Source organism: Peromyscus maniculatus, chromosome 16, assembly GCF_049852395.1.
Source record: "Peromyscus maniculatus bairdii isolate BWxNUB_F1_BW_parent chromosome 16, HU_Pman_BW_mat_3.1, whole genome shotgun sequence".
Lineage (NCBI taxonomy): Eukaryota > Metazoa > Chordata > Mammalia > Rodentia > Cricetidae > Peromyscus > Peromyscus maniculatus.
Genome location: NC_134867.1, coordinates 53580300 through 53604450, shown reverse-complemented (window position 1 = coordinate 53604450; position 24151 = coordinate 53580300). Strand labels below are relative to the sequence as shown.

At 42.7% G+C, this 24151-nt stretch overlaps 1 protein-coding gene across 19 annotated transcripts in view; it reads left to right on the top strand.

The window, feature by feature from the left end:
- Syne1 (spectrin repeat containing nuclear envelope protein 1) overlaps positions 1-24151 on the top strand; it is a 484186-nt gene that overhangs the window by 238618 nt on the left and 221417 nt on the right. For all 19 annotated transcript variants that reach the window (XM_042262341.2, XM_015996792.3, XM_015996795.3 and 16 more), the window contains 10 exons: positions 4459-4595; positions 5118-5295; positions 7593-7775; positions 11420-11563; positions 11893-12048; positions 13838-14002; positions 16038-16210; positions 17599-17752; positions 19762-19905; positions 21061-21225. In XM_042262341.2, the coding sequence (XP_042118275.1) occupies positions 4459-4595; positions 5118-5295; positions 7593-7775; positions 11420-11563; positions 11893-12048; positions 13838-14002; positions 16038-16210; positions 17599-17752; positions 19762-19905; positions 21061-21225 (1599 nt within the window). The remainder of the gene's footprint in view (positions 1-4458; positions 4596-5117; positions 5296-7592; positions 7776-11419; positions 11564-11892; positions 12049-13837; positions 14003-16037; positions 16211-17598; positions 17753-19761; positions 19906-21060; positions 21226-24151) is intronic.

The window sequence follows — 24151 nt, the reverse complement described above, 5'->3', positions numbered from 1 at the left end:
ACACATTTGACGATCCACTGAAGCACAACTAGCAATTTTCACTGGGTCTGTTTGTCCTCTTTGTGGTTTTGACAGCTGAACTTGAGTTAGCTTGTTAATACACGTTAACACTTACTAGTCGCCTTCCAGGCTAGTTTTTGTTTTGTTTTGTTTTGTTTTAACCGCTACCTCTTTTAGAATGTGAGAAAGGGAAGCAGGAAAGGGAGAATGAGCTGAAGTTTAACAATCTCTGCCTTCTTGGAGTCCTCTTGGGTGCCTTGGCAATCCTCTCAATATTTGTTGCTTTATAATAACGCTCAGAATCGCGGCTGTCCTTAAAAGGAAGTCTAGTGAAGTAAGCGTCCCTGCTTCTATTTATGTTATAATCATTTCGAAATAGCTCCAGCCCATTAGGAAGTCATGGAGTATTTCCAGCGCCGTCTTGTTTAAGTCAACTTTTGGGGGCAGGCGTGGTTCGCTGTGAAATAAAAGTGCGTAACTAGCTGGTTGCTGTTTTACTGAGAATGTTTCTCAGCTGTTTGGATTGTTTTCCTAAGGCTTTCCTCAGACTTTAGGCTTACCATCAGAACCAAGCCAAAATCAAAATCACTTGATTCTGTGGAGACAAAAAGAGAGGCTGGGAACTAACTGTTCCATGGAGTCTGATGATGATAATGATGATGATAATAAGTCACAGTGTTTCAGTTCTTTTTTATTTCCCTTTCCTCCCATTCTCTTAATGTGAGTGAAAAGGCTTTTAAAGAAATGTCTGGTTGTAGCTAGAATTACGTTACTATCCTCAGTGATCCTCTTCTATGTTGGGACTGTTATTGGATAATGGATGAGGGTTAATAAGGATACACGTGCTGATGTAATCAGAAATACAGGTTTTCAATTGTGCTGAGTCCAGGATGATGGACAGTCCCTCTGTCACATCTACATTTGACTCTAGGGCTGTAGATTCTGAGGACAATAAGACATTACTTCTCAATAGTCATAGTCATCTAACAAGGAAAACAGTCAATAGTCTAATGCTGAAATTTTTTCTGAAATTTAAGATAACACTTCAAACTCTATGAGTGTGCAAAAAATGTTCATAAAATAGATGGACTTGGGCTCTGACAGCAATATCCTGCTGTTAGGAAGGCTTCATGACTCCTGCCGATCAGAGTGAGCACTAGAGGCCATTGTAAGTGTTTGTCTTATGTCATCAGGAAATCCCTTTAAGGTCGGTGGACGTCAGCTATGGAATACAACACTCCACACATACTGTTGATTGTATTTATAAAATTCCTTTTCAAACTATGGGGTCGTTAGTTTGGAGATGTAGCTATTCCTTTAGCCGGACAAAGAAAAGAATGCCTTCAGCGCGTGATGGAACCAAAAGCATATGAGCCAATGCAGTATTTGTGAGAGTCAAGGTTCTACTAAAATCTGGATTGAAGATGAAGTCATTAAAGATTGATTCTTTTTATTTATGTGTATGTGTGTGTGCATGTATGTATGCACATATGTGTGCTGGTGCCATGCAAGACAGAAGAGGGGTCAGATCCCTTACAGCTGGAGTTATCAGTAGTTGTGAGTCCTTCAGTGTGGGTGCTGGGAACCCAACTCGGACTCCGTGGGAAAGTCAAAATCTCTCTTAACCACGGAGCCATCTCTGCAGCCCCATGAATGTGTTTTTTAAATGTAAACTTTGACTGAAAAAAATTTCGTTTTTAATGTCACCTAATTTATACTTGGCCTACTTAAATCTCATTTTAAAAAAAAATTGGTGGATAATTACATTTCTTGTGATATTTCCTTTTAAAATATTCAATATGGTAAGAAAATAAAATGGCTATTTTGGGGTTAGTGTTTAGAATTTCAGAGAGAAACTGTATGGTTGTTTTTTGTGAGTTTTCTAAATAAAAGAGGGCTTTGGGATACAGGTCAGCGAAAGAATGTTTCCGTGGCTTGCTGTGAGACCCAGGATTCTATCCCTAGTGCCACAAGGAAGGAAATGGAGAGAATAAAAGAAAATGAAAGGGGATGGAAAGGAAAGAAAAAAGCCAAGGCATGTTTTAGAGCCTCTGGCTCAGACACTGAGCTACTTTCCATGGACATTCTGAGAACCCCGCCCCTGCCTTCAAGATCATAATCTGTGCGGACAGAGAAGTACGAAACAGGTAGAGACAGTCCTCATGACAAATGCTCCAGACATGCTGCTGTACATCTGTCCTAGTTAGGGTTTCAACTGCCGTGAGAAAACAATGACCAAAACAACTTGGGGGTAGAAGGGTTTGATTTCCGTTTACAACTTTCAGACTACACTCCATCACTGAGGGAAGTCAGGGCAGGAGCTCGTGAAGGGGAGCCGCTTTACGGGATTGCTCTTCATAGCTTGCCCAGCCTGCTTTCTTATGGCACCCAGAACCACCTTCCCAGAAATGATACCTCTGCCAGCGAGTTAGACTGACCCACATCAATCATCAATCAGAAAAAAAAAATGTACCACAGGCTTGCCTACAAAGCCAGTCTTGTGGGGGTATTGATTGTTTCAATGAGGTTTCCTCTTCCCAAATGACTCTAGCTTGTGTCACATTGACATAAAACTAGCTGGCACAGCATCCTCAGATAAGCATCCCCAGGAAGATGGGAGGACCACAGAGAATCCCTTGAAGGACCAGTGGTAGAGCAGAATCCTGCAGAGGGGTGGGGGTGGGGGGTGATTACAACTTGATCAGATACGTAAAGTAGAGGAATAACCCCAAGGAAGGAGAAATATATGGAAGGAGAATAGAACAGGAGTCACTTAAGAGCCCTGTGCCATTCTAGGAAATTATAGGATGTAAGTGGGGGCCAGGAGAAAGAATGTGAGGAGGCGAGGAGGCACGTGATTAAAAGAGCTGTGACTTAGAATAGATGAAGCTTGGGTGTCTCTGCATTGTGAAGTGAGAGGGGAACAAGTGAGTGTGTCACGTGACTTCCCGGGGAGATGTGAGCAGACATTCATTCATCCCAAATACATCACAGATGATACACTGAAGAAAGATACACTAAACGTAGCTTGGTGAGCCAGTGAATAGTGTGGGGCTCTTCACATGGTTACCTCAGAAGCAACTGCATCACTGAAAACCTCCCCTAGTGTTGCATCTCACTCATGAAAGCTGCAGCCATAGAACTCTCTGCTGGACTTGCAGACAGCTCCCCTGGCCATCATCTCCTCCCCCAGCACTCAGTCACCGCTTGGATAACCTTGGGGGGGGGCACTTGGAATCCTCATCACTTTCAGTTTTGTGAGGTTTCTGCATCTTCTGAGGCTTCCCCTCCCTCCAGGAAGGACAGTTTGAATTCAGAGGAAATAACTACATGCCACAGCGTGCTGCCAAGTCTTCTGATTGACAGCAACCCGAGGATAGTGACGTCATTTATAGTACAACAACACAAGACGACTTGGTGTGTTAAGGAGGGCTGTGGGCCATCTCTCCGTAAATCACTGAGAACAGCAACAGTAGCAGCAACAGCCACTGATCGAGTAGTTTCGTATCTACTTGTCCTTTCTCCACAGTTTAAAACATTTGTACACGTGTATGCATTTTTTTATAAATTTGCTTTCTTCTGGTAACACTATTGACACAGTTTCATTATGTGTTTGACTGTTATTTCTCTTCTAATTTTACAAAGTAGGCATTGAGGAGTGTAGCAGGCATTGTGCTAAGGACTTGGCCATGCAGGGTCTCATTTGTCCCTTGACATTAGTCATATAAGAGGAATGTTCTAATTGCAAAGCCCAGTTGACCATGGCTTTGATTGCAGAATTGTGCTCCTCAATCCTAGGGTTTCATTTTGGTTTAAATATGTCTAGTGTCATGATTACTTGTATATTGTTCATCGGTTAAGTTATGAGCTCTTCCAGAAAGAGAATGATACCTTTATTCATGGGGTAGTGGGAGTCCTCAAATGTCATACTGGACATTAGCAAAGATTTAATGATTACATGAAAGAAACCATGAAGTATATAATCAAGTAGGTAAATTAAGACCCATGGGTTATAAGAAGTTGTTAATATCAGTGTTCACTGGAAATGCTACATAAAATCCATTGGAATACATATTATAATTAAAAATATGTTACTTTTTATTTAAATGATCTTTTTATGTCTTAAATGATAGACACTTTCCAAATAGTCTAGTTGGACCAATTTCTAAACAATGTAGGGTATTTTCTCTTTGTTCTTTAACTCATTGATGATTCAATCGTTTAACTACTTTATACTTGATGCAGGATGCACTACCCCATGTCTCTCCATGGCCAGAAGTAGATACAGATGACCCACATGCCATCGGGGGCTATATAAAAACCTGAAAATAGACCTTGTCCCATTACTGAGTTCACTGGGTTGGTTTGCCCCTCTCTAATAACTTACAGTGCACGCATGTAGAGTGTGAAGATACGGCAGTCTCCCAGTTCAGTACTTGTCTTGTATTTCTCTATTAGGAGATCCTGGATGCTCTACAAAAGGCAGAGCCTATGACCGAGGATCTCAAGTCTCAGTTGAATGAACTTTGCCGGTTTTCCAGGGACCTGAGTCCATACAGTGGGAAAGTCTCCAGCTTAATTAAGGAATACAACTGGTAAGCATGAACAGTCCCACTGTTCGAAATAAATTCATTGGTATTTCCTTTATGACAGAATTTTGGTATGTAGCCAAGACGCCCTTCCTTCCATCTCAGTTGTAGGTAGGATTCCAGGAAAATAAATAAATAAATAAATAAATAAATAAATAAATAAATAAATAAATAAATAAACAAACAAACTCTATCTGGCTTCAAAGTATTCAAAATACAAAGTAGGAGCTAAGCTGAGCATGGAGTGGTTGTCTGTGGTTCTAACTTCTCAGGAGGCTTATGTGGAGGGCTATCTAAGCTCATAGATGGAGAACAGCTTGTGTGACATAGTGAGACCCAGTGCAAAAATAATTAAAGGAGTTAGAACACATTTATAGTGTGATTTCAGTGATAATATCAATTAAGAGTGAAACAGAGAAACAAATTAGCGAACTGCACATTCCTGAGAACTGTGGACTCTGTTAGGTATCACCTGAATCAACTTCTTTGCTTTTCTTCTGTCATCAAATTTGCAAATCACCCTTTCAGTCTCTGTTTGCAAGCATCCAAGGGCTGCCAGAACAAAGAACAGATTTTGCAAGAAAGATTTCGGAAGGCCTTCAGGGGCTTCCAGCAGTGGTTGGTTAACGCAAAAATCACCACGGCCAAGTGTTTCGATCTACCTCAGAATCTTAGCGAAGTCTCTGCAAGTCTTCAGAAAATCCAGGTAAGAACTCTGCTGACCCTGCTAACAGCCATGCTGAGTTAGACTAAGATGTCACTCTGGGTCTTTGTATAAGAGCACTGTAGATTAAAGTTTAGTTTAAGAAATTGAAATTTCAGATAGACCTACCCTTGAAACAACTCAAGGAAAACTAGCCCACTCCTATACATAGCCTTATGCTATTTTATGTTTTAATAAAGGCTTGGAAAACAATAAGAGTTCCTTGAACATAATAACACTGCACCTGAGCACTCTGAGGGTCCTCTTTCATTTAATTTGCACCCCAACCATGAGGTAATATTGTGTGTAATAATTTGCTCTCAGCCTGCCAATAGGATAAAGGTATCTCAGTGAGGTCGGAGGCTCGTGTCTGAGGCAGCCAGAGCTGCAGCCCCATGTGGTGTTTGCTTGTTTGGTTGATTTTATGGGAATATTTCCCTCAGCTAACTACAACTCCATAGTGCCATTTCAGCTGCCACACTTCTAGACACTGTAGTGACCTTGTTTTTCATAGATGTGTCATATGTGGCCGGTTACTTTTCATACCAGCCATCTTGAGCCAATACTTGGAGAATTTGAATTACTTGCTAGAAAACATATGACTACAGGCAACTATGAATAAGGAAGGGCCCATGTGAGAACCCCATCTACTAGACACAGGCTCTGAAATCATGGTGTTTATTTCTACGTAGTTCACTCTTTTGAATCTTGGTTCATGATGTAACAAGACAGATTTCGTTTGGAAATGTGGGGCTTTTAAAATTCCTCCAACTTTGCTCTAGGCCAGGGAGTAGAGCTGGAAACATTCAACTACCAGTTTATTTGTGATTATGAAACCCAGTTCTGTTTTTGACAACAGCCTTTTCTGCGACTCCTAGCCCAGTGGCTCATAGGAAGTAGCCATCCATCACAAGAGATGTCTTGATAAAGTCCTGTCTTGGTCCATTTTGCATGATTGTATACTTTACAGAGTAAACAAGTTGATTTAGCTCACCATCCTGAAGGCTGAGGAAACAACTCTGGAATCAGTTGAGCTCTAAGGCTGGGATTCCATCACGGCATATAGACCTGCCAGCAGAAGGACAGGGCCACATCAGACAGGAAGCAAATGATACTAGGAAGTGGCCAGCTTGTTTCCTTAGAATTCTCTCCAGCCCAGGGAGGTGGCTCAGCCACTAAAAGTGCTCTCTGCCAAGCCTGAAGACCTGAGTCCAATCCCTGGAACCCCACATGGAGGGAGAAGAGAACCAATTCCCGCATGCACATGAAAACACAACAAATAAGTAAAAAAATTGAATGTATGTGTTTATTTTAGCTCTCTTAAGGGTCTGGCTCTAACTGCATCAGGACCACCCATCATATCCCTCCTTTTAAGCATCACCACATAGAGACCAAGATTTGAACACATGAATCCATGCGGGACAACTCACCCCCTCAAACTAAACCAATGTGCTTTCACTAAAGTCCAAAGCATAGAGTCTCTATGTATATGTTTCTTCACAGAAAAGATAAACTTTAGCTGCTTATTCATTTTGTTTCTTCTCTAATGTCTGGGAATAATAATTGGCATCGACTCTGACCCAGAGAATATACTTACTTATCAAGAGAGAAACTTAACCTCTGGATAAACTCAAGTGTTGGGAAAACTACACAGTGTGGCCACACTTCATGTTTCCATTATGTCATGAACTTGTGCTGCATAAGAACAACCCTATAAAATACCCTGTTACTATTTTTTTATATAAACTACTGACAACAATGTCCCCTATTTCATCTGATAGCATCCGCTTTATGGACCCCCCCCCCCCAATCAAAGCTTTCCTGTCATTTTCCAATAGGAAAGTTGCTCTGCCTAAGTAGATTGATTTTATCATACGAGCTCTGTAGGTCATGGACCTGCTTGTGTTTATTCTTTCTTTGGCAGCTAGGCTGCTCAGAGCCAAAGATATCATACAGCTCCACCAATTATACAGAACCATGTGGCATTTACTTTTCTAAACTAAACTTAGCCAGAGATTATTTTATAACAGTTATTGTCTCTTCATCCTCATTACTTCTCCTGTTTATTTTTTAAACAAGTTGATAACAGTTCATAAAATACCTCCCAATGTTTTGCGGCCCATTGAGAATTTATATTAGGAAATGAAATATTTCACAACTGGATTGCTAAAGGAAAACCCAGGTCATTTAACTGAGGCAATAAAATAGTCATTTGTTTTGCTTGATTTCACTGAGATATACAGGGAAAAGCAAAGGATATTGCGTGTCTTAAGGTACCTAATTTTATGTTTTTCTTATAGGAGTTTCTGTCAGAGAGTGAACATGGGCAGCATAAGCTAAACACAATGCTGTCCAAAGGGGAGCTCCTAAGCTCGCTGCTGACCAAAGAGAAAGCAGAAGGCATCCAGGCCAAAGTTATAACCGCAAAAGAAGATTGGAAACATTTTCATGCAAATCTCCACCAGAAGGAATCCGCCTTAGAGGTATGGCACAGGCACCACCCTGGGCATGCTCTGTGGGCTTCGGTGATGGGGATGGGTAAAGTGGTTTCAACGCATCACGGGATTTTCGAGCATTCTGGTCATCCCGTTTTGCATAGGAGCAGGCAGCCAGACAAAGAAAGATAGGCCCGGTGCTGGAAGCCTGAGTAGTCCTGAAGGATTAGACAACTTCTTGCACAGTGGCTATGGCCATGGACTCATCCATGCACACCCCCCGCAGGAACAGCCAACTGCACATCTGAGCATCATGTTTAATCTTGCATTTGAAACGCTGCAGTTTGGGCAATTATTCTAGAACCAAGAGAAGAAGTCCTGCAAGGCTACAAAATATTGGCTCAGAGTTCATATGACACCCACTAGCATCAGGTTTGGGGTGTTAAGTAAAAAGGAAGACAACATTCATGTGATTTCATTTCCTACAAAGACAACTTACTAATATTATATCATCATTTCTACCACAATGCAGAATGCCTTTTCTTCTGAGATCATTTATTCTTTGTATTAACTCCTCTCTCAAATGTATGGAAGGTGTCTTACCCTTGAAAACATTTCCTGGCAAAATAGATCCTTAATTTGATGATTGACACAATAAATACAAGACAGGAAGGAGACTGTAATAGGGAATTCCCATCGGGAAGAGAAAACAGGCTTTCTTGGTTCTTTCTTAAGCTATGAGCTTTGAGTTCTCCCTTGTATTAGCTGTTGTTCATGGCGAGCATCCTCCACTAAACACAGGGGCAACCATGCAGTGCCTGGAAATTACCTGTGACCCTGTAAAAGTCATTAACTCCTTGTGGCCTCCAAAGCAAGAGCTGTGCAATGAATCTGGCTCTCACGCCAAGATCATCTTACTCCAACAGTGCCCAAGAACAGGGGAGGTCAGGGATTGCCAGCTTTGTTAATCTGCCTTGTCTGCATGGCAGGTAGAACTCTTCTATTTGACCCAATCCCACCCCTCCCTCTTTTCCTAGTAGGAATAACATGTAGTATATATACCTTTTGATAATAGGAAAGCATGAGAGGATAGAAGAGGGAAAGTCTTTTCTTTGTTTCCAGAATAGAGATGACCATAACGCAGGAATATTTGGGGTAAGGCATGGAGACTCAGAATGATGTAGTGACTCTATTTGGAGAAGTCAAAGAAGGTGTCCAGAGAAGTGACATTTAAATTGTACCCTGAAGGATATGTGCCCTTCAAATTTTCTAAGACTGACACACATTTCTCATAGAAGGAACTGAGTTCATGGGCTCAGGAAATTATTAATGATGTTAAAAAGTGAAAAATGTGAGAAATTTGATGCAGACACAAAGTTTAGGCAGAGGAACCATAGAGGTAACTGGAGACACAGATTAGGACCATATAGTAAAACGTCTGGGTGTCACATAATTTGACCTTGAATCTCAACCAGTTTCCCTCTTAGGAACCCATGACACAGTTTTCCCGGGACGGAACCTATCATGAACTATCACAGATACAGAGGACAGAACTCATTGCATACAGTGGGTACTTAGGGCACTAGGACTCATTTCTTCACTCAAGATGCCTTGAGGCAGACTGAATGAGGAATTTGCAGGCCTTAAAACTGGAGATAACATGTCCACTTTCTGACTGTAGTGTAAACAAGAATAGGGAGTCATACACAGTCAGGAAAGCAGAGGAAACTTGTTATAGTGGGACCGATGAGTGGGAGGGGCTAAAAGACAGTAATAGTGCAGATGATTCATCTCTAAGACAAAACAGCAGGATTTGGCAATTAGCTATATGGGGTGGTGCCCAAGATAAGTTTGATCCTTTGGTTTCTCATCTGGAAGAAGGTGTGAATGAGGAGGCTATTAACTGGAGTATGAATGGAGATACAAATAGGTTGTGAAGTATGGTCTTGGGGAATGACATGATTTAATCAATTTACTCCACACTCCATTTTGTGTACCTGGAAAGTGATCTGTGGCTAACGGCCAGGGATGCAGCAGTTAAACAGCAGCATGAGGGTCAGAAAAGACAGAACTGAGAAGCCAGTGATAGTAAACATCCACCTGTGCCTGGCACTTGTGGGCAATTCCATACACCATTACATTCAACGCTTGGAGCCACTGTAGGTCACTATAAATCATTTGTTTCTGTCATGTGGATGAAAAAATAAAGTAGCCATGCCCAATGGTACAGAACTGTCATCCAAAGAGATGGGGGCAGGATGATCAGGAGTTTGAAACTAGCTTGGGCTACATAGTGAATCTGAGGCCATCCTGGATCATACAGTGAGACCCTGTCAAAATAAGTAGATAAATAATTTAAAGGAGTCATCCTTAATATAAGGAGTCATCCTTAATAATCTTGCCTCTGTGGGGTATTTTAAACTCTCTGGTACATGCCTGTAGCTAACTCATCTCCCTATGGAAAACATGATCAAGTAGCCGATGCTCTAGACACCCTGCACCAAATACAGTGAGAACTTTGAGGCAATGCCAATAGGTTCTGCATTCTTCACACTTCAGTTTTCCAGCTAACATTTTATGGACCTGGTGCTTTACTAAAACTACCTAAATTCTTTTCTTGGTCCATATTGCAAGCTTAATAACAAATTCAAATTCATATGAATCTAGAACTTCATAAAAAATAGATTCCTTTTCCATAGTGAAACATATAACACATTATCAGCATGCTTTTAATGTGTTATCTATCTTACCAATGTTGTGTTATTCCATAAAGAAAGATGACATATCCCAGTAAGCACGAGACATGGGCCCTTCCTTCCTGGAACCTATAGTCTCGGGGTAGAGGCCAGGCATGGCTACATCACATGGAAATGTACAGCCCAACCCTGCCTATGATAAATCCTGTGGTTTAAAGAGCAAATGACTAGAAATTGAAAAAAGCTATACTCTCTTAGAAGAGCTAGAGAATTAAAGACAATGGTTGTAGTTTGAAAAATAAAGGTATAAGCATTCTTAAAGGATGTTCCAAAGTCATATAGGTGCTAAGGTGACAGATGAAATGTTCTAGACTGGGAAGAGGTAAATACGAGGAGAGGAGCAGCTGGACCACATGAGTAGGCACTGGATAAATAAGCCAAGTGAAGGACTTTGAATCTGTGTGTGTGTGTGTGTGTGTGTGTGTGTGTGCGCGCGCTCGCGCGCGCGCGTCTGTCTGTCTGTCTGTCTGTCTGTCTCTCTCTCTCTCTCTCATTTTCCCTCTCTGCCTGCCTCTCCCTCTCTGTCTCTCTGTCTCTCTTTTTTCTCTGTCTATGTCTCTCTTTCTGTCTTTCTCTGTGTGTCCTTGTCTCTGTGTGTGTTCGCGCACACGCATGCAAGCACATGTGTGTAGGTCATAGATTGACACCAAATATCTTCTTCAATCAAACTCAACCTCCTTTTAAAAATTGGGTCCCTTTCTGCGCCTAGATGCCTTAGAGTCTGCTAGTCTCCAGAGATCCTTCTGTATTGACCTCCTCCATTCTGGGATTACAAACCCATGCCCACGCGCCAGCTTTGTTTGTCTGTTGTACATTGGTCCTGCGAATGAAGTTCACTTCCCTACACTTTTGTAGAGAGTCCTCACTGAGAGGGCAGTCAGCCCCGTGGGGTTTGGGTTTGCTCATTCACCTCTGATATTATCTAAACCCTTGCAGAACCTAAAGATCCAGATGAAAGACTTTGAAGTCAGCGCAGAACCCGTGCAAAACTGGCTGAGTAAAACCGAGAGGTTGGTACAGGAGAGCAGCAATCGCCTCTACGACCTGCCCGCCAAGAGGAGAGAGCAGCAGAAACTCCAGGTGATGGGGCCTGGCCAACTGGCCTCATCTTCACTCCCTCCTCGCTCCACTCTGTGGCCAGATGCATGCTGGGTACCCCGGTCTTAGCTGACACCACCTTGGGATGCCGTGTGCCTTCTCCTTGTTCTGACAGAATTAATGTTTTCCGTCTCTCCTCTGAGACGTGGTTTGTGTTCTCCCTGTAACATTCCACTGTGTGTAGCTTGAAAACAATGCAGTCTTTAGGGGACTCCAGTTGCTTGTCGATGTTTATTTCCATGTTCCGTGGGCCCAAGCTTTGTTCCGTGCCTGTCCCAGCCTCTGAATGGTAACTCGCTTATGCTTTCTAGTCTGTCCTTGAGGAGATTCAGTGCTACAAGCCTCAGCTCCACAGGCTGAAGGAGAAAGCTCAGCAGCTGTGGGAAGGACAAGCTGCCAGCAAGAGCTTTGTGCACAGAGTGTCGCAGCTGTCTTCTCAGTATCTAGCGCTAAGCAATGTAACCAAGGTAACGCCTGGCATGTGCTGTGTGTGAGTGTGATACTGATGTCGCAAAACTCGAATGCCCAAAGGTCATGCAGGGTCCATCCTGACGCTCCCACAGAGTTATGTCTCCAGGTCAACCTTATGGCATGTAACCATGACATCTCCCTCATCTTGAAATCAGATTCGTCACTTTTACCATAGTTCTTAATGTGGTTCTCTGAAGTCAGCGAGGGATGTGGCAAAGACAGAATACACTGCCAATCTCCGTCATTAATAAGATGATGCGTTCCATGGCACTTTGATCCCAAAGGCTCAATACATAACTCTAAAGCAAAATTCAGAGTCCCTGTGCTGAAGACTATCAGGTGAAATTACACTAGAAAACATGATCCCAAAAGCAGTTTAATATGTATTGGGAGCCACAGAATAAGTCTAGGGGGATTTTAAAAATGTCATCTAGCTTCTGTATACACATTTTGTAGTAGATGAAGATGTGTTAATTGATAGTTTCGGCTAAGAGTCTAAAGTATAGTTTGGAATTGGCAATGACTAGTCTAACTGAATAAATCTGTCAAGGATTTTAGAATAAAGTAGCGGGCACACACAAGACCTCACTGAATGAATCCCATTAGAGTGGTACAGACCCTGTGAATGGGGCAGTCCTTTTCAAGCTTGCACAAACTATAATGTGTGCTTTCTGTTTTAAAATTTTCAGATGTTAGCATTTGGGACGCTATCATAATTAGCCCTTTATGTGGCCTCGCCCATTTTACAGCGAAGTTACTTCCAATCTGCTAATCCGGGTCTTCACACTGTCGTGTTGTGAACTGTCTCCATTTGTACCCACAGTTGTTTGATGAAAAGGCTGCTTTCATGGAACTTTAGGAAAGCTGGCACATACCTACTGTTAGAATGAATTAAGAACTGCTTTTTGCAACTGATGTGTTTGTGTACATCTGGACTCCCAGGACTCAGGAAGCAACAGCAGGGGGATTGCCTCAAGTTCAAAGCCAGTTTAGGCTGTGCTGTCAATACCAGGCTGGGCCGCATGAGCACATCTCCAAAATAAAATAAGTTAAAATAAAATACAAAAATACAAAAACAAAAGAAATCTTTCCCACGCAAAACCATTTGCATTTGCTTAGACATTAAAGAGCAAGAGATATTTTAATGCTTCAAGGGCTTGAATGCTACATAAAGTCTTCATCCACCTTGCTGGCTATGACCTGAAGTGAGCCAGTAAGGAAAACCACATAGGTTTTCTTGTCCTTAAACATGCAAGTGTATGCATTATGTCCTCTACACATGTACTGAGGTCTCACGCTCTCTTCCACATCTATGCAAACTATCTTTCAACTAAATATACATGTATTATATGCATGTAATTTAGAACTATTACAAAATCTCAGATTTTTTAATATGCTATTTTTTAAGATGATGTCTACAATGTAGGTCTCAGTTGAGCCAAATATAATATGTGAAGGCTAAAGGTGACTTTGAATTGAATGCCAATCGATATCAGGAAGAAATTCTACTAAATTAACATAAACCTTGACTCTCATAAGTACATCTGTTTAGGGCAGTGAATCTCAGTTGTCATGTCTTTTGACCTGGTTATGTTACAAATTCTTCTCTGCTTAGGAAAGAATGTCTCATACATCATGCAGGAAGGCCAGGCTTGAACCTTTTCCAGGCAGCCTCTGGGACTGACTGTGATGGTTTCTGATGAAGTGTTTGTTTCCAGTGTGAGTGGCTATGGGCTGTGACGTCTGTGGAGCTGACAGCTAAAAAACCATCTCTGTCATTCCCAGGAGAAAGTGTCCAGGCTGGACAGAATTGTTGCTGAGCACAGCCAGTTCTCACTGGGCATTAAAGAGTTTCAGGACTGGATGACTGACGCCGTTCACATGCTGGATTCCTACTGCCTCCCCACATCCGACAAGAGTGTGCTGGATGGTAGAATGCTCAAGCTGGAGGTGTGTATACTGAGAGGCCTCTCACACGTTGTCTTCTCTCAAGTCTCGATTGGCCTGGTATGACTAGGCAGTCTGTCCTCAAGAGCATTCTGGATGCTCTGTGGATGTGTTTCTGTAACACGAACCTTAAAAGATTTTATTAATTAAAAAAACAAACAAACAAACTCGGAGCCAGATGTTGGGGCGAAAGCTGAAAGATCAGAGGAGTAGAACCAGCCACAAGTTCTTAACCACTAGGAAATCCTCAGCCTCCAGAGAGCTACTTCCTGTATACTCACGCCTTATATACCTTTCTGTGCCCTGTCATCTTACTTCCTCTTTCCATCCAGCTGCATCATTTCCTCTTACCATCTAGCTCTATCACTTCCTGTCTGTCTGTACAGACCTCCAGACCACTATGGTTAACTAGTGCTAGGATTAAAGGCGTGTGTCACCAGGTCTGGCTCTGCTCCCAGTGTGGCCTTGAACTCACAGAGATCCAGATGGCTCTCTGCCTCCCGAATGCTAGGGTAAAAGGCATGGGTTACCACTGCCTGACCTCTATATTTAATATAGTGGCTGGCTTCGTCTGCTGATCCCCAGACAAGCTTTACTTGTTAGAGCACAAAGAAAATATCACCACAGTTTCTACTTTCATAATATGCTCATCCCTAAGCATTCACCATTCTTTTAAGCCCTGACACATTCACCCACAAACACTACAAAAAATAAAATAAGACACAAATGTGTTTATTTGCTCGGTTGTTAGTCAAGAAGCTAGCTTCAAATCCCATCACAAACACATGTTCTGAGGAAATATTTTGATGAAATATTTATTTATTCAACTGACTCTCCTGCCTGTATCATTTAGTCAACTCTTCCCCCATTTTGAAATATTAATTCTATTTTGCATTTGCAATCAAAATGATTAATCTTCATTCATTCATCTCTGCCTCAGAACTTCAGTGCCTCTCAGGAGACTGGCACTCTGTTTTGACACCGAGGAACCAAAAGGGAATGAAATATGACCTTTCTTCTCCACAGCTGTGTTGTCTGCTGCTGAGGCTGAAGTGTCGGAGACGATGATTGGAGGTGGTGATATGTGTGTGTGTGTGTGTGTGTGTGTGTGTGTGTGTAGCTTATAGATATACACGGGAATGGAACAGTACAGGAGAGGTGGGTTGAACACTGGAGCAAGTATCCCAGGCTTTTAGGAACGATAGATGGATGGGCTGGTGAGATGGCTCTGGGTTACAAGGCACTGAGCCCAGTTCTTGCCACCACATGGTATGTGGGCAGAACCAACTCTCCCAACTTGTCTTCCCTCTGTGTCTCTCTCTCTGCCTGTCTGTCTCTTTCTTTGTCTGTCTGTCTGTCTCTCCCCTTCCCTCTCATTTTTTTCTCTCTCCCTCCCTCCCCATCCCACCTACACAAAGTAAATGCATTTTTTTTTAAAGAGGGAGAGAGTGTCCTGGTGCAGATGGCCAGATAGGGATTTGAGGGAGAAGAAACGGAAGTAAAAGCCAGAGGGGGGAACCAGTGTGGTGACTGAGCAGGCACAGGGCAGCACAGGCCCAGGGCACTAGAGGCTCAGCTGAGCTACAAAGGACATAAGACATAGTTTAGGAAGTGTCCAGAAGTTTTGCATTTTGGCAGATGGCAACTTTGACTTTCAATTTCCTTCTCCGGTTAAGGGGAACAGTGCCTATGAAACCCTTGGTCCGTGTTACCCATTTCCATGGAGAGGCTGCACTAGATGCCCGTGACTTTCTTTCCATCCTCACGGTTTTGAGAGTCCAGGGATACATCGTCCCCCTGTTAAAGCAGGAAAATGGGATGTGGAAGGAAGGAATTTAACAGAAGACTCCAGACTGCTGTGCCAAGCCACTCAGAGACCAGCGGTGACTGGAGCCTAGCTCTTGGCAGTCACCCCAGGTGTCTTCCCACAGGTGCCCCATGGCATGCTTGAACATCACACTATCATCTTCGGAGCCTCCAAACTAGGGGGAGCCAAGAATGTAAACGTACAAAAGGCTTCTGTACTTGTTTTCAACAGGCTCTGTTGTCGGTGAAACAGGAAAAGGAGATTCAGATGAAAATGATCATGACCCGGGGGGAGTACGTTTTGCAGAGCACCTCTCCAGAAGGCAGCCCAGCTGTTCAGCAGCAGCTACAGGCTGTGAAAGACATGTGGGAGTCCCTCTTGTCTGCAGCCATTCGATGTAAAAGGTGGGTGAGGCTGTGTCCAGGGCCGGGGAGCCGTGACTGAATGACGACAGAATACTCCAACAGTGGCTGTTCTCCTTCCTTGCTTCCTCTTTCTTCCCTCCCTTCCTTCTTACTACTTCCTGTTTCTCTTTCTTTCCTCCATGACTCCCTCACTCCCTCTCACCCTTCCTCCCTCCCTTTCTTCTTCTCCTCCTCCCCGTCTCTCTTCTGATAAGAGCTCTAACGAACAAGGGAATCTAGAAGGCACGGTCCTGTGTTCAGTTGACCTGAAATATTGTGCCCACATTTTAACGTAACTAAAATGTGTATTTCTTTGTTGCTGACTGTTGCTTAGAAACCAGAGGATAGTAAATGCTCCATAAGATGGGGATATTTCGATTCAAACCAAGTAATTCACTTGGGAGGATTCTTAAGGAAACACTCATGGAGGAGTGGAAAAGGAATGTCATCAAAACCAGTCCTACAGGGCACAGCTGGGACTTTCTGGGCTGGGTGACGCTGAGTGCTGTTTTAGTGCCTCCAAGTTGTCCCCTCTGAGGGCAGAAAGTGGAGATTACTGATGAAGACGTCCCCAGGACACCGGAGGGGGGTGAGGGCTGTCCACTAGGGGCGGACAGTTCTTTGGCCTTCGTTGTTTTCAGCACTAAATCTGGGAGCGCGGCAGGGGCCAGGGCGTGTCCTCAGCCTGTGAGACCCAGTATCCAGCAACTGGAAGTCTGGTGGCAGTCCTCCTCTGCAGTGGGACATCTGAGGACACCTGTGAGTGGCCGCTGACCGTGTCTGCCAAGGCCAATCACAGTATGAAAATTAGTCTCAATCATTCACAGCATTAAGTATGTGATGTGTGCAGTGAGCAGAGGAAGTATTTATCTGTCAAGGATACATGTTAAGTTTTAATATTTAGGCCACTTCAGGAAATAGGGCACCATTTTCTATTGTGACTTTCTGGTTTTTAAACTTCATGCAAAACGAGCACCATGCTTATTTTTCACAAGTTTCTCCTTCCTTCTGGTCATTCCTCTCTGTCACTTTTCTCTGTCATTTCTACTCTGAATGACCAGCTGGGAGTGAGTGTGGATTCCGTCTCTGGTCAGGTCTGCTCTGACTTGACCTAGAGATCTTACTCCAGGTGACCTTCAGCCTCTCCCAGTGCCTGGTGTCCCCGTGACCCTCTAGAGGTCCTGTTCAGTCCCACTTTGGATTTAAATGTACCCTGCTCTCTGAAGCTGTTATCATCAGAAATTTAGAGTTGGGTTTGGTCAACCCGAGGCAGTTATCTTTCCCAGGCCTCTCCACCCTCTGCTGGCTAGCGAGGACCGAATGCTCATGAGAGACATTAGACCCATAAAGATACTCAGATTAGGGTACTGACGCTTTCCCCCCTTCAGTCAGCTGGAAGGAGCGCTCTCGAAGTGGACAAGTTATCAGGATGACGTGCGGCAGTTCTCCAGTTGGATGGATGGCGTGGAAGGCAGCCTGAACGAATTGGAAAGACAGCACCCAGAGCTGCGGGAGAAAGTGACCGCGCTGGGAAAAGCCAAGGTTCGAACTGGATTACACACTCCGCATTCTATCATGAACTCCAGGCAGAAGTGGTCACCCAGGCCCCAGAGATGCACACACAGGGGAATTATATTTCTAATATCTTTCTAAAGTAGGATTTTGCTTGAAGTTATTTTACTCAGGAGTGAAATGTTCTTTTCTGGTATAATCATATAGACCCATGTTTTATGACACGTTCTATTTAAAATATGTCACTTAGTGTCAGAAGTAAGCATGCTTTCTTTTTAATACATTCTTTGGTACTACCACTGTTTCTTGTTTTTTTGTTTTTGTTTTTGTTTTTGTTTTCCTGCCTGCTCTCTCACCCTCAGTGCTAGGCATTAAATCCAAGGCCTTGTGTTTGTTGGTCAAGCATTGAACCACTGAGCTAAATCATAGGCCCTATATTACTACTTTGGGGCAATTTGATCAATATCATATGGTTCATACTATACAAAAAAGTTTCAAAATATGTAAAGAGGTTTTAAAAAACCTCTTTGAATAGCTGGGTAATGGTAATGAATGCCTTTAATCCCAGCACTGGGGAAGCAGAGGCAGGTGGATCTCTGTGAGTTTAAGGTCAGCCTGGTCTACGGAGCAAATTCCAGGACAGCCAGAGATACACAGAGAAACTGTCTCAGCAAACCAAAAACCAACCAAATAAAAACCTCTCTTATTGAAGTAGTATTCAAACACAGCATGCTAGAGCCCTTTGCTGGGTAGCTGCACTTCCACATAATTATTGGCCTATCGTGTCTTGAACTGAATTTACTATGTTCCACGTGGAAATGCTTCACGCCCTCCATTTCTGCTCATTTGTATCATCTTATAAGGAACATCTTAGGTTGGCCACCTCCTCACCCCAGGATCCTTTTTTTTCATCCCCATATCATCGTCATTAGTTCCTGCTGATCCGTCTGTTTCCCCTGAATTCTAAGGCTCCTCATTTTCACCTGGTTTCTTGTTGATCAGTTGGCTGCTATCTTCATGTAAAAGTGAGCATCTCACTTGCCTAAGGGTCCCCTCATTGGTTCCCTATTGTTTACAGTGTAAACACTGAGCTCCCTCAGGTATTTGTAAGATAGCAAGCAAAGGTGTATTGTTATAGGGATGTGTACACTCACTAATAAACATTTAGGTAAATAATTATCACTGGGAAATATCCCCAAGATATGCTGTGAGGTGTGAGACACTCATTTGGAAAGGGTTAACATAGATCATTTGGGGTCAGAGCAGAGGGACAAGAAAGGTGTTTCGGAAACAGGAGACAGGCCAGCCATACCCTTTAGGATTGCTGAGCACAAGAGTAATCTGGAAGGAATGGAAGACAGAGTCTATGGTGTCCCTAGGCTGAGGAAGGAGAGGTCTTGATGCACTATGGGATGAGAATTGCTGGAGCAGAGAGAGCAGGGGAGGGTGCTGAGGTGTCCTGAGGGAGGGGGAGGCACCCTCTCCTGCAGTGTGTTCAGGCTTCCAGTAGACTCCATATCCCAGCCTACCTCATCTTTCACTTCTGTCTAAGAGTCTCCTGTTAAAATCCAATTGAAAGTTAAGAGTGGCCCGGAGTAGGTGGGGAGAACAGGAGACGCCTTCCTGTGTTCGAGACGGGCTATTTGAGAGGTGGGGTGGGGGTGGGAGGGTGGTGGTATTTACTGTTTAAAAACAAGAAGGTTGGGGGAGAAGGCTTGATGAGGCAGGATAGTGAGAGGGTGAAAATCAGGAGGCCATTTCTAGCTATAAGAAATTTTAAAGATTCAAGCAGAAATATAAAGTACATAATTGGGAAATAGTGTCTCAGGGACATTATGGACCAGATATGAAATACACATAGAAACATTATATACATAGTTTTTTTTATATACACACATGTGTCTGTATAATGAAAGTGAATGGATGGATAGCTAAAGGTCATTTGTCACAGCACAGTTAATATCCCTTAATTCTTGCAAGATCGTTGTTGTGTTGGTGCATGAGTAACTCATTTTATTTTTTATTCTTTTATTCTCTAGCTATTAAATGAAGAAGTGCTGAGTCATAGCAGCCTCCTGGAGACCATCGAAGTCAAGAGGGCAGGCATGACAGAGCATTACGTCACCCAGTTAGAGCTGCATGATCTGCAGGAAAGACACCAAGCCATCAAAGAGAGGGCCAAGGTACGGCTCTCCGGGGTCCCATGGATTCACCCAGGGAGGAGGGGGGAGAGCTGGGACCGCTTAAACACTCAGTGATTGCCAAGACCAACAGCCTTGTGAAAACAGTGTACAACAAGCTAAGTGAATTTCAGTGTTTTTAAAAGTATCGCTAGCAAAATTAAACAAAACTTCAAATCTTTTTAGTATATGAAAGTTAAGGTAGAAAAATAATTCTCAGCAAAAAACCCAACTAGAAATGTAACATTTTCACAAAAATTCCAGAGAGCATACCGTTGAAAAATTGTAAATTCTGCGTGCTGGCTGGCTATGGCGGTTTTATAAAGTAGAAGACAATCGCCTGGTAGCATTTAACATTTGTCCCCTAGGCTTCCCAAGGAAAGTAATAACACCTTTTAGGGGCACATTCTGCTGTATTAGGAGAAGTCCAGGACAATAAGCTCAATTTCAAATTCTTAATTAGATACCATGTAAAGTTTCAGTTTTCATTGCTAACTGAATTTTTAAGAAAAGTAAAATCCCTTCATTTTTGGCATGTCCATCTAACATTTTATTGAAAATTCACAGAAGAGGTAGTTATTTCAAAATCATCTTTGGGATCTTCTCAAACTTAAGTATTGGTTTTTATATTCTGTTATTTTTCTTTCTTAAAAATATAGTTCCTTTCTTTTTCTTGTTCATTTTTTAATTAGTTCTTTGAAAATTTCATACAATATATTTTGAAAGTATTTACAAACCCCACTCCTTATCAGTCTTCAATTATGTCCTCTTTCTGTATGGGGAATTTAAAGGTTCTTTTTAAAAGAGAGATTATTCATTTTCTAATGATTTAATAATTATTTTTTCTAAACTTCAAAAATGTAGCTGACGATGTTTCAGCAAGCAAAGTCTCTTGTCACCGAAACTGACAGCTTAAGTTTGATCTGGACCCCTAAGTTGAAGGAGAGAGCTGAATCCCAAAAGTTGTCCTCTGACCTCCACAGGCATTCAGTGACATGTATACACACACACACACACACACACACACACACACACACACACACACACACTATATATATATATATATATATATATACATAAAAGAAAATGTAACTCCAAAAGTGAATTCTGCATTCAGTGATACGTTGCTTTCTTAACCCTTTTGAATGCTGATCACAGGAAGCAGTAACAAAATTAGAAAAGCTGGTTCGCCTTCACCAGGAGTATCAGAGAGACCTAAAGACCTTTGAAAATTGGCTGGGGCAAGAACAAGAGAGGCTGGACCGATGCTCAGCTCTTCAGGGTGACACCCGCACTCACGAGACAACACTGCGGGAACTCCAGGTAATTCTATCAGAAAGCCGAGGGTCCCTTTCTATGAAAATGAAGTTATAATTTCTATATAGCTATAAGAAGTTAATGTGATGTTGGTTCCTACAGAGAGCTGATAGACATTCAGTTAAGGTAAGGCTTGATCTGGGACATTCAAGTTCCCACCACTTGTTAGGCAATTTCAACCAACACAACCAGCTCTTGGAGGAGTCATGCAGCTACCAGGGTGGCTACTGAGCTAGTGCATGGTGTTCGTTGACACACCTGCCTGTTCTCAGAAGGACAGTTTCGGATGAAGGATAAAACAGCAAGAGCCAACAAAAGACGGCCGGCTCTGAGTGAAACTGATAGCACGATCTGTAGCCACTGGAGGTCAGTCAAAAACTCTTGCACTCCTGGGGGTGTGGGACTTGGCTCAGAATTCAAGAAAAGAAATCAGAGTAGCTGGGAGACGTGTGGATACTTTGAACACTGCAGACAGACTGAGTAGGGTTCACAGCCCATGTCCTTATTCACTCAGTTGGTTACTCAACACCTAAGACAAAGCAGGTACTTTCCAGTAGCAGGTAAAGGTGGCTTGGGCATTAAGTCTCATACAGTTCGGTGTGGAAAACAGACCCATGAGTACATTAAGGGGTCTTATGGCAGTATTAAACCCTTAATCATTCATACATGCAGAGTTAGGTAGAGTCGGGGAAGTCTCCAGGAAAAGGCTTCTAGGAGCGCACAACAAAGAATTGGAAAAGGCTGATAAGACCACCCCATGCCCCACAAAGGAGTGTACTGGAACTTCTTAACATGATGTTGACCCCAAATAGAATTGGTTCAAGACTAGCAAGCTGTCCTTACAGCTAGGACAAAGTAGAAGAAGCAAAGACTCTCATGGTTTTCCCTGGTATATGCAATCCCCATGACCTTCTGCTGAGTTTCAAGCAGTGTTGTGTAATGTCAAGCAAACAGGTTGGGGTTAGGAAACTTGGACTCTACTTCTCCATGGGACTTGCTACTAGGCGACTTCAGACATGAAGGAACTTCTCCTCTCTCAGTTTCCTCAACACAACTATGAAGATAAAATGAGAAGAAACTCTGTCTTACTAAGATAATAAATTCCAGATAAATAAACACTAGAAGTTACACAAGTTACAATTTCATTAACTGATTTAAGAGTCTCATCTGCCTTGCCTTATAATAATAAGTGTTCTGATCTGTGAGCTCTTACAGGCCCGGCTGTCACTCTGTGTGTATGTGTCCACATGCATGTACATACACATGCTACTGTTGTTTAAGACAGGGTTCTGGTATACAGTCCAGTCTAGCCTTGAGCTCAGGATATTCCTACCTCAGTCTCTTGCATGCAGATACTGCAGGCAGGCTTCCCAGCACCCAGCAGCTGTTGCCATTCCCTTGAGAGCGGTTGATTTTGTGTCCTTAAATAGCTCTCCTCTCACGGCACCCCAGACACCCTGGGAAGCAAACGCTGAACTCCTTCAATTGCTATGCACAAACTGAACCAGCAGGTTCCTGCCTACATTTCTCTTGTGTCCGGGCAGACGCCTGTTAAGTCACATCAGCATGGCTCAAACTCCAGGCCCTTGCCACCCATGTGTCTGTCTTGAGTCTCCACAAACACCGAAGAGGCAGGAGGAAGGCAGTGGCAGGGAACGGCCATGGAGCACCATAACTCTGCTACACAGCTACAAGACGGACCTTCCCCAGGATCCTTATGTCCTCCCAGGCATGCCCAGGAGCGTGTGGACTCTGCTACTAGGTGACATCAGACACAAGACAGCCTCCCCGATGCCACATAGTGAGATTAAATGAAAAGTAAGAAAACCTTACTTAAACAACTGATGAATGCATGAAGCAAATAAATACTAGACGTTAGAAGAGTCACAATTTTGTAGACCATAGGCACCAATTAGTTTATATAAACTGAGGGTCTAATTTGAGTCATGGAACATATATCCATACTTAAATATCAAAGCACTCGATATATTAGGGTACATGAGAATTTATCTAGTAGAATGGTGATTTATGTAATAAATAAAACTATTTTTATATTTATATTTTTGTAAAACATGGAAGAGGAGATAAATTAAGATTAATAAATTAGAGTAGGAATCAGTTAACTACAGCATATGGTCACAATGGCTGTGCTTTAAGAAAAGTTTTATTGGTACACAGCCACACTCCTTGACACTGTCTATGGCCGGATGAGCATGGCACTAGCAGAATTAAATAACAGTAGCACAGCCCAAAGACCTGCAAAACCCAAGGTATTTATTTTCAAGCCTTTTTGGTGGGGGAAAAAACAGGCAAACAAATTAGGGAGTATTTATAGAACATCATCTTGAAAGAAATTTACGAATTTTAAAATAAAGCTTCTATGTTGGCAAGTGTTATGTAAATATGTGTTGTCTTGTTTCGTGTGCACATAAAAAGCACACGGTACAGCACTCTGATGTTGATGTTGCACTTGAGGAAGCGTGGGAGATTCCTGCATCTGGCTGTAAAAACCGTTATATACTGGCAATTTCAAATGATCGTAGGCAACAGTGTAGACTTCTCTTTTAGGAGCAGGATTAAGACAGTCACCCTAGGTAGCTCAGAGTAACCTTCAGTTTGCCGTATATCCTAAGCTGCTCACAGATTGATGATCCTCCTGCCTCAGTGCCTTGTGAATCCTGGGCTCACATCTGTACACCATTGCACAAGTTTGGTTCTATTGGTCTTTCACTTGTGTGTATAGTGCTAGGGGTTGAAAGCCAGGGTTTTTGCATACCGAGCAAGCACCGCACTGAGCTAAAGGGCCATCCACATTACTACATTCTGACGGAATGTGTTGCTGCCTTTAATGTTCATGGTGGGGTTTTACATGGTTCTTTTTTTTTTATTAGTATAGATAATCATTTCACTCAACAATTTGGATTTATTATGA